Source organism: Tachysurus fulvidraco, chromosome 2 (genome assembly GCF_022655615.1).
Source record: "Tachysurus fulvidraco isolate hzauxx_2018 chromosome 2, HZAU_PFXX_2.0, whole genome shotgun sequence".
NCBI lineage: Eukaryota > Metazoa > Chordata > Actinopteri > Siluriformes > Bagridae > Tachysurus > Tachysurus fulvidraco.
The window spans coordinates 9,582,541-9,594,653 of record NC_062519.1 but is presented as its reverse complement, the minus strand read 5'-3'; the positions used below and the strand labels follow the sequence as shown (position 1 = coordinate 9,594,653).

General features: G+C 38.2%; 1 protein-coding gene across 7 annotated transcripts in view; it reads left to right on the top strand.

Moving 5' to 3' along the window:
* ephb2b (eph receptor B2b) overlaps positions 1 to 12,113 on the top strand; it is a 138,423-nt gene that overhangs the window by 48,302 nt on the left and 78,008 nt on the right. For all 7 annotated transcript variants that reach the window (XM_027165513.2, XM_027165512.2, XM_027165508.2 and 4 more), the window contains exon 2: positions 5,754 to 5,833. In XM_027165513.2, the coding sequence (XP_027021314.1) occupies positions 5,754 to 5,833 (80 nt within the window). The remainder of the gene's footprint in view (positions 1 to 5,753; positions 5,834 to 12,113) is intronic.

The following is a 12,113-nucleotide window of genomic DNA, read 5'->3' as shown; positions in this document are numbered from 1 at the left end:
AGCCGTGCCTCGTCTTTCACGTGCCTGGGGTCTGACTATGTACTTCAAGCAGCTCGGAACATGTTATTTCAGGAAGAGTGGAGCTGGAGATTTCCAGGTGTGAGTGTGGTTTCATGCTTGTGAATGCAGACAACCTGCTCTCTTTTATGTTGAAGTGATAGCATTGTGGTAGCTGCTGCCAGCTCAGGTCCTCTTTGCTGAACAAGATGTGGTAAGAGTAGGTGTCTTTGTTGTGGGAATGTCTCTGAGAGTGAGGATTTGCTCTAGACATACACAGCATAAGCCACGATTCACTCCAAAGCGTTATGTCTTGTTTTGTTATGGAAAGTGCACACCTGCAAAGATGAACTTACCGGAGTGTGTGTGAGACAAAGACGTCCATCATCACAGGATCCAGAACCCGGAAACACTGCCTTATATATTGAGAACGTGATATTTTGCCAAATTTGTTTTTGTTTTGGAGGTTTATAATGTGGACTTACAGAATTATGAGGACGTTGAAATGCAGAACAGGGTGTTCATTTTAAACTGTGCACAAAGGACACGTTTGTCAGCCGAATAACTGAGGCATTCAGAGTGAATGAATTTTGACAGATTTCATACATATTACTTACCTGGCTGTGAATTTGGTGACTGTGACATGCTAAACGTTTTCATGTTGTAAAAAGATGTGCAAATGTGTGACGACCCAAACGTGATTCATTAAAACAGTCTATAGAGGATTATGTCTTTTCTATAACAAAAGTTTCCCACCTTCACACTTTTACTTATAAATATGCAATCTCAGAAATTTCTACTACAAATTGCCCTGCTGTTAATTTATCATCTACGGTGTGAGCCTCAGAGCTGGTTTAGGAAAGTGATTGTCTGCAGATTAATACCAGAGCAGGAAAGGTATTAGATTTAGAGATTTTTCTTTCTTACTTTAATATGTAAATAATTAATAACAGTTAAAAAAAGGTTTAACCAACGGAATGTTTATAAGATTCTGGCTTATTATCACTATGCTTTCTTATTTGATATTCGCTGCACGTTCACTCCTCCAGTGCCAAACAAATTTTCTGAGAGCTTTACACTACTTGTGACAGCATTCACACTTTTTCTAAAAAGCATGACAATTTTGTAAGCATTTAATGGCTCCTTTTAAACATTCGACTCAAGGGGCACATTTCTTATTTGAAATGTAATTAATAACTCATTAACACACAACTAGTTACCCATTTGACCACCTAGTCAAAGCTAACTATTTTTAACTACATACAATTTCTATTAGTTTCACCGTGGTTAGTGAACAATATTCTTTAATTAATGAATGAAAGTTGTCCGTTTAGTCCCAGAAAAGTTTGTTGAAGTGCTGTATTGGGCATGTTGAGACCAAATTTTGAGATTTGAGACCCTGTTTTGTCTGTGCCAGTGTTCAACATTGAATTTGATTGTTATATCACGCGCTACATCAGTGGTTCCTGATTCATTTGAAACTAGACACTTATAGCTGTAATTATTTCCAGTCTTTCTTATGTATGTCTCTTTTTTTAACCTAGTCTCATAAGGTAAAATCATTCTATGAAATTTCCAAAAAAACGGAGTGTGCATGATAAGACAATATTGCTGTGTACTGTACATGACTGGAGGGTGTGTGATTATTCTGTGGTGTCTAACCACACTACTAACCACCTCTCCAAACAAACAGACCTCATTCTAATGAGCAGGAAGGCAATTTCACACTGCGGCACACCCCAGAAAGCTTTCCGTGGCTGTTTAAAAACAGACAACTTTAACAGGTGTCTTTTTTTTTTCAGGCGTTGGAGCGTGTCTGCCAACCAACCAGTTTTCACAACAATAATCCTCCAACTGAAAGCATCTAGTTTCCTATCAGTTAATGCGGAGAAACATCGAGGGGGTCCTTTGTTTGTTGTCTTGTGATGAACAGCTGACATTTCTAAACTTTATTTAAAATGCACTGGCTGGGTGATGTGCATGCAGCACCGCATGCTTCCTGATAACCCATCTGAGAGTAAAGCATGCATTTGTGAACCCCCTTAGTGCCCTTCAGCCCAGCAATTTCCACACACATCTATCACACTCAGAATATTTGAAGCCTTTCTGAAAATCCAGGCCGGCTTTTAGTAGGTGTTGCCAGAAGAACGCTGAGCTTTGTGGGCATTTTAAAGCCCACAGAGTGCTGAAGGTTCCGGATTTCTTTGGATGTGCACTCAGGAACTGCTCCTGTTGAAAGCTCAAGCTAATTCTTCTGTGCTTTGAAAAGTCTGAAATATAGCCCTGTTGGGCTGCTGGACAACCTCCATATTAACACCTTGCTTTCTCACTGATCTTACACCAGAAACAACTGACACCCCCGATGAGTTTTTGTGAATTACAACCCGGCCATAACTTTTAAAAACAAGGACGTCCCTGGGACCCAGAAATGGATGACTCTCTTGACATTGTACCTCTAAATATAGGAGCTAATTATGATGTACAAAAATTATCCTTTACACATTCCTGTTAAGTAAAAAATACATAAAAATAAGTTATAATAACTTGACTGCACAAATAAACACACCCTTTTATGGATGTTCAGGATAAATCAGTCGCATTCAGTGTCCTGTTCAAAAGTAATTAACATACATCTGGCATCAATTAAATGAATGTTGAAGCATGGTGGTGGTAGCATCATGCATTAGTGCTGCTTTTATTCAGTCAAAACTGTGGGGTGTTTTTAAGGTAGAGTTATGCATGTAGAGCTCCAAATTCCAGACGATTTAGAGCAAAACCTTCAGGTGTTTTGTACTAAGCTGAGGATTAAAAGGAATTTCATCTTTCAGCACGACAATGACCCAATGCATACATCCAAATCAACAAAGGAATAGCTTAACCAAAAGAAGATCCGAATATAAGAATCTGTGGGGTGACATGAAACAGGCTGTGCACAGGACATTGTGGATCTAGAATACTCTCACAAAAAAGAGCTTGAAAATTTCGGCAAGTCGAGCTGTCTCAGGCTGATTGACTCTTACCCAAAAAGACAGTGGTGGGGGAAAAATGGTGCTTCAACAAAGTATTAGTTTATAGGCGCACACATTAGGTTATTGTATTTTTTTCCATAAAGGTTTTTTGATTGGTTTTAACTATCTGTATATTTTAACAATTACATTTGAAGGCAGGAAATGGTCTGGCATAATACATGTTTTACGTCGCAAAACCCTGCCATTTTATCAGGAGAATGTAGACTTTTTATATCCATTGTAAAGTGCATTAGAAACCCCAACACACACACACACACACACACACACACACACACACACACACACACACACACACACACACACAGACACCTTTTTTGTCCTGTTTTTCTACATTACAACCTGGAATTAAAATGGATTTTTGGACAATTACTTCCATTGGATTTACACAAAATGCTTATGACTTTGCAGGTGCAAAATATTTTTTGTATTGTGAACAAAAAGAAATCAATTTTAATTCCAGGTTGTAATGCAGAAAAACAGGACAAACACCATGGGGGCTGAATACTTTTGCAATGCACTCTGTATAGATTCACAAATCACATATTGTTCCTTGAATCTCTAGTATTTCTTCATTTCTTTATAGTCTAAAAAATCACAAATCAGATTCTGAAGCTCCTCAGAGCTAAGACTTGATACGGAAGTACAGATTCAAAAGGTAAACAGAATAAAATATAAATATAAGAAATGTCCTGTGTAACAACTGAATTGTAAGTAAAATGGTCATGTAGACGAGCCAAGATCCTGCATGGACCCAAAAATAATTCGGTGACATGTGGAGCCAGTTAATTGGACACTCCATTTTTCCTGGAAATCCAAGGCAAAAATGGTAAAATTGCATTCTTTACCAGAGCTTTGTGTGTGTGTGTGTGTGTGTGTGTGTGTGTGTGTGTGTGTGTGTGTGTGTGTGTGTGTGTGTGTGTGTGTGTGCATGTGCGAATGCATGTGTTTCAGTGAATCTTAATTGCAGCTATTTTCAAAGCACTATTAAAATGTTCAAATGTCTTGATGCATGAATAAAGAAAACTCTGTAAATATTTAAATGTTTCCAAAAGCTAGTACTCGCAAGACTTGTAATTATGTCAACCTCAAGCTAAGCCCACAAAGAGCATTTTATACTAAAGAGCTTGTGAGAGGAAATCGAAATAGTTGCCTTAGTCTGTGATAAAAGAATATGAAAGGAAACGTCACCGTTTAATTCTTTATGAAGTCCAGTAACTTGGTTTTGCTCTAATTAACACAGAACTTAATTAAGGGAAAAATGCATTATCATGGATTAATCATGCAAGAATTTTTGCAAAGCAGACATGACTGAGTGAATCAGTGCATCAGGCGTTCCACCTGACTACCTCTGAGGATGCGTTCTCTTTCAACCCAATTAGCAAAGGTGTGTTTTGGGCTTTCACGGCAGATAATCCAGAGCAGGCAGACAAACCGTCCGTCATTCTTGATAAGACTTTGCTCCACCAGGCAAGAGCTTTTTAACCACGTCATCGAACTAAAGGTCTGGCAGGACTAGTTACATGGCATCTGAGCCACACTGGAGTGCTTTGAATGTCGAAGGAAGTCGACTCAGGTTATCGGCCTCTTCTGATTTCTCCCAGAGGTCCATTCTCTTGCACATGGATTATCATTCCATTCCCCAGTGAATGCCACATGAGTACCGTCACTGTGCAGACACACAAAAGACGGCTTGTCTCCGCAGCTCGCACAAGCTGTAGCATATGTGTCTCTTTCAGCCAGTGTGTGGAGGGACACTAGATACAGAAGTTGTTCTGAGGGTCCTTTATATGGAATCTGGTTTCAGAAATGTCCAGCACCTGTGTGACTTTTAGATACATTTAGAAACAATCATTTTGCTACAATTCATTAAGCACTCGAACGCAGAGAACAGATATTGAATTTAATTCTGTGTTGTTATGTCATATATCATATCGTATCGTATCAAATCAAACAGCAGAGCCTAAATTGTTATCTTTGCAAATAACCTACAAAGTCTGCAAAGGCATATTGAGGACAAAGACTGGGGTTGATTAGCAATTCCCTGTGTCAATCTAGGAGGACATCTTTATTGAGAGTGTCTCTGGTGGTTATCTGAGTGCAGTGCTACTCCTAACCCACATCCTGTTCCACACGTAAGCTCCCCGGAGATCCCGCCGTACACTGAGCTCTTGTCTCTGAAAGATCTTGGCTGAATCACACAGTGGGAAAGTGGAATCAAGTATTTCCTTCTGCCTACGTTTGTGTAGAGTCCCTTTCAAACTCAGCTGCTCGTTTTATTTATTAATTCTTTCTTTTTATAAATCACTTGAAACAGTGGGAACTCTAAAGTGGAATTAACACCAGCACCTTGATATGCTGACAGTCTATGTAGACTCCTGTATGCTTCCTTACATAATGACTAGAGAAAAAATGTGTTTATATCTCATATCTTATTACCTTTCAGCAATATTTCACATTAACTTTCAATGGGAGTGAGGAAAACGAGCTACGTACGTCTTTATGTCTTATTCAGATTTCTCTTTTTCACAGCTCGGTACATTAGTGGTTGATTTTTAACACACGTTATTTATAACTTTCAGCTACTTTTCCTAAGACTTCATGTGATTAGTGAATTGTAGTCTGATGCTTGACTTCCAAGCATGGCTAGCAACCACAAGGTCTTTGCGTTGTACATAACGTCTGATCTGTACCTATGTTTTAACTTTGAACGTTTTATCTTCACCACAGAAACGTTAATGGATTCCACTACAGCAACAGCTGAGCTGGGATGGACGGTATTTCCTGTATCTGGCACCAGTGAGAACAGTGTAAGTATCATGTTTGTGTAACTACTATAAGAAATCAGTGATTAATCAGGACATATCTGTGTCCAACAGTGGTTCTTTTACCATATTAACATCACAGATTCTGCACTGGAAATTTTCCCAGCTCTTATAAGACTTTTGGGCCACATTTGAGTGAATGCTGAGTCAGGCAGTAAAACGCCGCTTTCTAGCCCAGCGCCATTTGGTGAGCGAGAAACCAGAAGTCCAGACTACTCCTTAGTCCTCCTCCATTCCTGAACCTGAACTTCTTAAGACTTTAGAAAAAAAAAAGTTGTTGAGTAATTTGCTGGTGTATTTCAGAAAAAACTCCCAGTTTTGTTCAATTATTTACGCTTCTGTGGTCTGTTTTGGCGGCTGTTTTACATTATACTGTACCATGCGTCTGCATTCTGTCAAGAGAAAAAGACAGAGAAAAAAGAATTAGGAGGGGAGAAAAAAAAAGGAGAGAACGATTTCAACAAGCCAGTTGTGCAACTTCAAAGTTTTCCTGCTATAATTTGCTCTCCATCACTATGTCAAACCCAAGGGCATGCAGTCTCTTCCTTCGCTGATGCTGCTATCAGTGTAAGAGAACAAAGAGTAAAACGTATCAGACAGCCTGCTTCTGGATCCAATCTAAACAGAATGAGGTTCTCTCTCTCTCTTTTTTTTTTTTTTTTTTTTTTTTTTGTCATCTGCAAATACAAGGCCAGGAATTGCACTTGCTTGCATCATTTTTTTTTTCTTTTTCATTTATATGAATGCATGTCTTGATAAATAGTACACAAGTCAGCTGAATTCATGGATGTGACAGCAGGGGGTTTAAAGTGCATGTTTGTGTAGAAAAATAAAAAGTCACTACAAATTGTAAGCATGTACTGTATGATTTTTTTGTATGATGTTGTTTTCTTCAGGTTGTAGAAACTCTGATAAAACTTGAGTGCTGTAATCACAGCACATCCTGCGGGGTTTGATTTCTCTGATATAATAAAAAAAATGACGCATGTTTTTGCTTTGTGGTAGAAATGTTGAGAATCGGGAAAAACCCCACAGAGACAACAGGAGAACATGCACTGAAGCTCTAGTATCACTGTATATTGCATAAGTATTGACACCCCAGCTATCCACATTATGCAGTGCTACAGCCTGGAATTGGGATTTTCACCATTTTATCTACACAAGAAATAAAATGTTATGAAATTAAAACGTTAATTAAACAAAATTACAGGTATATTAAGAATGAGATTGCATGACACTTTACCAGGTGACCAGGTGAACAAGTGAATTCAGCTCATTATTTGAAATCCTTTTGTAGGAGAACACATTTTTATACAGATACGTTCCATCATCGTTGTGTTCTTTGCCCTGAAGAGGATTTACTAACCATTTACTAAACAACAGCTTACACTGCAGACTTCTGTTTATTCTCTATTCTGATGAATAAACATCTCCTTACAGAACACCTTGCCCTATAAAGGATTAGATTATTTTTTTTATTTTGTTTTGTCCACTTGGTATAAGTTATAGGTTTCATCACATACCTGCCATACAAATAAATTAGTTTTTGCTGAAATGATATGGAAAATAATTTGATTTACTGTCCAAAGATGTCAGAGCCATAACTATAGAAAATGAATTAATGACTTCTGACAAATCAAATTCAGAAATTCAGCAGCACTTTGGTATAATTCATCTATAACACAGTTCAGACATAAAGCTCTCTGCATCCATCCTGTAACTGATAGGGTTCCACACAGCTCTCGGTCAGTCGTTATGGGAAAATGCAGGGCCTTGCAGCAGAGCAGAACAGGTGGGCTTCTACTGAAAGAGAGGCCTTAAGTTATTGTCTTACACCACCGCCATGGCTCAGGGTCTGAGCTACAAGATCGCTATCAGTCAAAATATGGAGTGCTCCATCAACAGTTGGCTTTTCTGACACTGAGTAGCTTAGTTAAATAAACTCCAACATAATGCGAGGTATGTGAGGAGAAAATATCCAGATGTGGCACTCATTCGTCCTTTCATCCACCCATGCAGCCGTTCATAAATTCATTCATGCGGTCATCCATCCTTTTATTTTCTGAGACCTGAATTCATGTTAAAAGCTCCCGAGAGTGGACAGTATGGTGTGTGGAGTGCAAATGTTGAAAGATCCTACAGTATATTATATTTTGTGAAGGAAGATATATATGGTGATCTTTTTTCAAAGCCAGGTGTGCATTTTTATCATTTTCTTTTTTCCGTATATAGCAAAAGAAACAAGTTTTTAATCAGTCTTTTTTCATATTATATGAAATATTATATTATGTCATATTTAGTTGCCTTAGATAAGTTGGCATTACAATGAAGTGACAAATACATGCTGATGATGGGATGCCAAATCATTGCGGGGCATCAGGAAGCATACGCACGCAATCCATCATATCTACCAGCATGTTTTTTGTTTTTGGGAAGAAACTGGAGACTGAGAGGAAACCCACACAGACAGAAAAAACATACACAGAAACCGTTGTTTATTGCATAAGTATTGACACCTCAACACCTTAAAATAGACTTAAATGAGATTTTTACCATTTTATTCAAATATGTGTGAAGTTCATGGGGTGAATGTAATGAATAAACGTACACGTCTGCTATTACAGTATATCACTTCTGATTTTGAGCAGAATAGGACACTTTAACCCAAATGTAATTATTAACTAATTGCGTAATATAATTTGCTGTAATAAAGTGCAACGGTGCAAGGTTAAAATTGACGCTTTGAAAGATACAGTAAGGTTCATGTTATTTGGTCGAGACTAAATTATATGAACACGTTCTTAGCCAAATTTTTTATGACATTTATGACAATCTGCACTAATCATATGCAGAACTGCCCTGTATCTACTTCCACACACTTTCTATATCAGTGGGCAGCGTGCAAAGAGCTAGGAGGAGTTGGGAAGAAACAGATGGTCCTAAAGCAGCCATGTCTGGTTATAATATTTAAAACCAAAAAAATGGTGGGGTGTTCTGAGCACCTCAGGACGAGGTCTTTGGTTTAGGGTACATTCCAGAACTGAGTAACAGTTATGTTTTGTAGCATGCCAATTAGAGATGGTCTTTAATGTAGTATTTTGCGATTTAAGGCCTTCTCATTAAAACCACAAAATTCTCTACAGTCATGCTCTAAATGTAAGAGCAAGTCAAGATTGGGCAGCATCTCATTCTCTACCTTTGATTCATTTAAAAGGTGTACATGTATGAATGATTCTGATGAAGATCGGAATAGAAGGGTTAAAAGGGCAACAGGGAGCTTGTTTGTCTAACGTCACATGTTGCACATTACTAGTAGATCGCAGTAATTGGAGTTGACTGCTAAAGATGGCTCAGTTAGTTGGTTTTTCTACCCCTTTCTCTCTGCACCCTGTTTGTGGTGGGAAGCCCAACAGTGCACAGATGTAGACTTATACTGCTCTGTAATTCAACACAGAGATTGTCTGTCATTTGTCCCAAATGTCCCCTCAGGAAAAAAGTGTCTGCTGACAGATTACTCACAACTAAAAATCGGGAACTCAGCATCTAGTGTGCTTTGTTCTTTGTAAGGATTTTTTTTTATTATTATTATACATGAACACATTAAAGATTCATGGATTCTTTGTATCAAGCACACTTTGTCCACACTCATTCCACCTACATTTTAATAGCTAAACATTAAAAGGAAAGTAATTCATTCGAAAAGATGTCAGCAGTGTTTCACTTTTCCAGGACTGTATTAAAGTATTATAAGTGACAGTTTTGGGAGAGAGCTATGATAGCTGGGCTCGTGTACTCTTCAAAGCTGTGACAGTTTATTAGTGAAAGATGCTGAAGTCCAGATAAAATTTCAAGAGTCCTATCAAGGTAGGGCAATTAATATTGAAAAAAACTTTTTTATTGCTGACAGAATTTTCATCCCCTGAAGCTAGCCGGTTCTATAATTCATAGAAAAGCAGTCTGTTACAGAAAGCATTACCAATTGCAAGCACAGAGTGAATGTCAGGGAAGCTTATAGATTATATCACATTTGAACTCTTATTACATTAGGTTTTGAGGAGGCTATAGATCCTAAATTGGATTTCCTAGTAACCTTATTCTATATGATATTGTCATTAGGTTTTATCATGTGTTCAGTTAAAATTTTTAGTACATTCAAGTACATTCATTGATAAATGGAAGAAGGATACTGAAATTGGCCCACAGTACTAGTTGTATACCCATAGTATAGCAGTGGAGAAAGTGATGAAGACCTCTTCAGTACTCCAGTAATTGTGTCCAAAGGCCCCAGGATGTGTTGTTATTCAATGAACTGAGTCATTAGGATAGTTTAATTCCACACTAGCACAGAGTGTGACGACCCTCTTTATACTTCAGTATAACCTTGAAGGCCAAGTCTTGAGCCACAGACTCGACAACGCTTCAGTCTTTCTGTTTGAGTGCCAATCTTTAGGCTTCTGGAAGGGCGCAAGAACTAATGACGTCCCACTTCCCACACGCTTCTTTATGTTGGACCCATGCTCCTGAACAGAGGCCTCAAAAGAGAACAGCTTGTGTTATTTTCTTTTGTTCCTGAAGGCCCTCACATACTTGTTTTTTCTTGGGTTGAGGTTCCTGCGTTCTTTCTCAAGAAAAGGTGAATCTTAGAAATGACTGCTTTTTATTACTTGCATAAATATCTGGGATTCTGATTGTTGTTAGAAATAATCTATCAGGGACAGTTTGAGAATTACTCATGCATTTTTCTGTGTTGTCCTTACTCGTGTTACTTGTAAATGTTAACGAGGGACTTTGCAAAATCTATTAGGCAAAAACCAAAATATTAAGCAAAAGAACAGAGTAAACGTTGGTGGGGGAAACCTGTGAAAATTACATTTCATTTAATTTGACATTAGGTTCTTGATCGTTGGGCCCTTATTATGCCTCATTTGCTTTTCTCCATTGGCTGAGGCAAAAAAAAAAAAAGCCATGGCAGGACAAAGAGAGGCCCTCCTTCAAAATATGTTTGTTTGGGGTTTCTGTAGCCCCCTTCACACTACCTCCTCCCCTTTTCACCATGTGTTGCCCCCACTGAACTCTCCATCTTCCATTAGTAACTGCCCTGATTTCCTTTTAAACTGATGTCAAATCTGAAGCCTCCAAAAAGAGGATGTTATACACTTGACTTCTCGTATATAATTGACTTTCATCCCAATAGAATAATAGTTAGAGGAAAGTGGTAATATACATGGTTGCGGATGACTGTGAAAACATTACTTCTGAGTCCGCCAAATTAAGGCAACTGAACACTAGGTAAGTTTTTAATCTCTCATTTGGTGTTCAGAATAATCATTTCTATATTAAACGAATCACCTGAAGGATATAGTGACTGGACTGAACTATAACGAGTCATAAATAATGCACTGATGTGACAATTACATCCCTATCCATATTCAGAATAGTTCTAATCTGTGACTGATAATTTAGACATTGGAACGAAGGACAAATGTCTAGTAAAAGAAAGCTGTTCTAATTACTTTGAGGGTGTTTGATAGAATGGGGGTCTTGAACATGAGACTTCTCACTGAATCCCGTCAAAACCCTGTCAAAATCCTCGTTAAGCAGCGACTAATTTGGGAAATTATGTCAGCGGTGAAGTGAAGAGTGAAAGTGAGAGGGGGTGGGAGAGTGGGTTGAAGGGATTGGTGCTCAATGGGCTTTGTGGCCAGAGTGTAAGGAAGCCTATCAAGTGAAGAAAATGGCTTTTCCCCTGCTGAACAAGGTCAAGCTTCTGACTCACTTGTGGTTGGAATCTTAGTTGTTTAGTGCTGAGGGCCCTTAGCTTGATCCTTAGCCAACTGGGTTGAAAACCACAGCGAAGGCATCTGGAGTCACTTTAGAGCCAGCAGTGAAGTCTCTGGTGCATGCATCCTTAGTGCTTTAGTGTGTGCAATATATAGCTGTAAACTTAATAAGAAGTCTGTTTCCGTCTCCTAAAATGGTCATCCGTATAATTTGATTATTTCAAGTTTGTAATGTGTAAGGGGTAAAATTTTATGTGTTGCATTTGCCAAGTTCCAACACAGTGGTCTGTATTAACAAGTGGGTTAACAATGGCTGAATTCTGTCAGCCTCTTAATTTAATTTTCAATGCAAATAATGGTTCAGTTTTTATGTGCATAAGGTGTAAGGCTCAGAAAAGTCAAGGTAGTAGTAATAGTAGTGTGGTAGTTAAAATTTATTTCTTTTTAAGGTAGCTTTTTTCTCTTTCTTCCTGGATACCTTATAT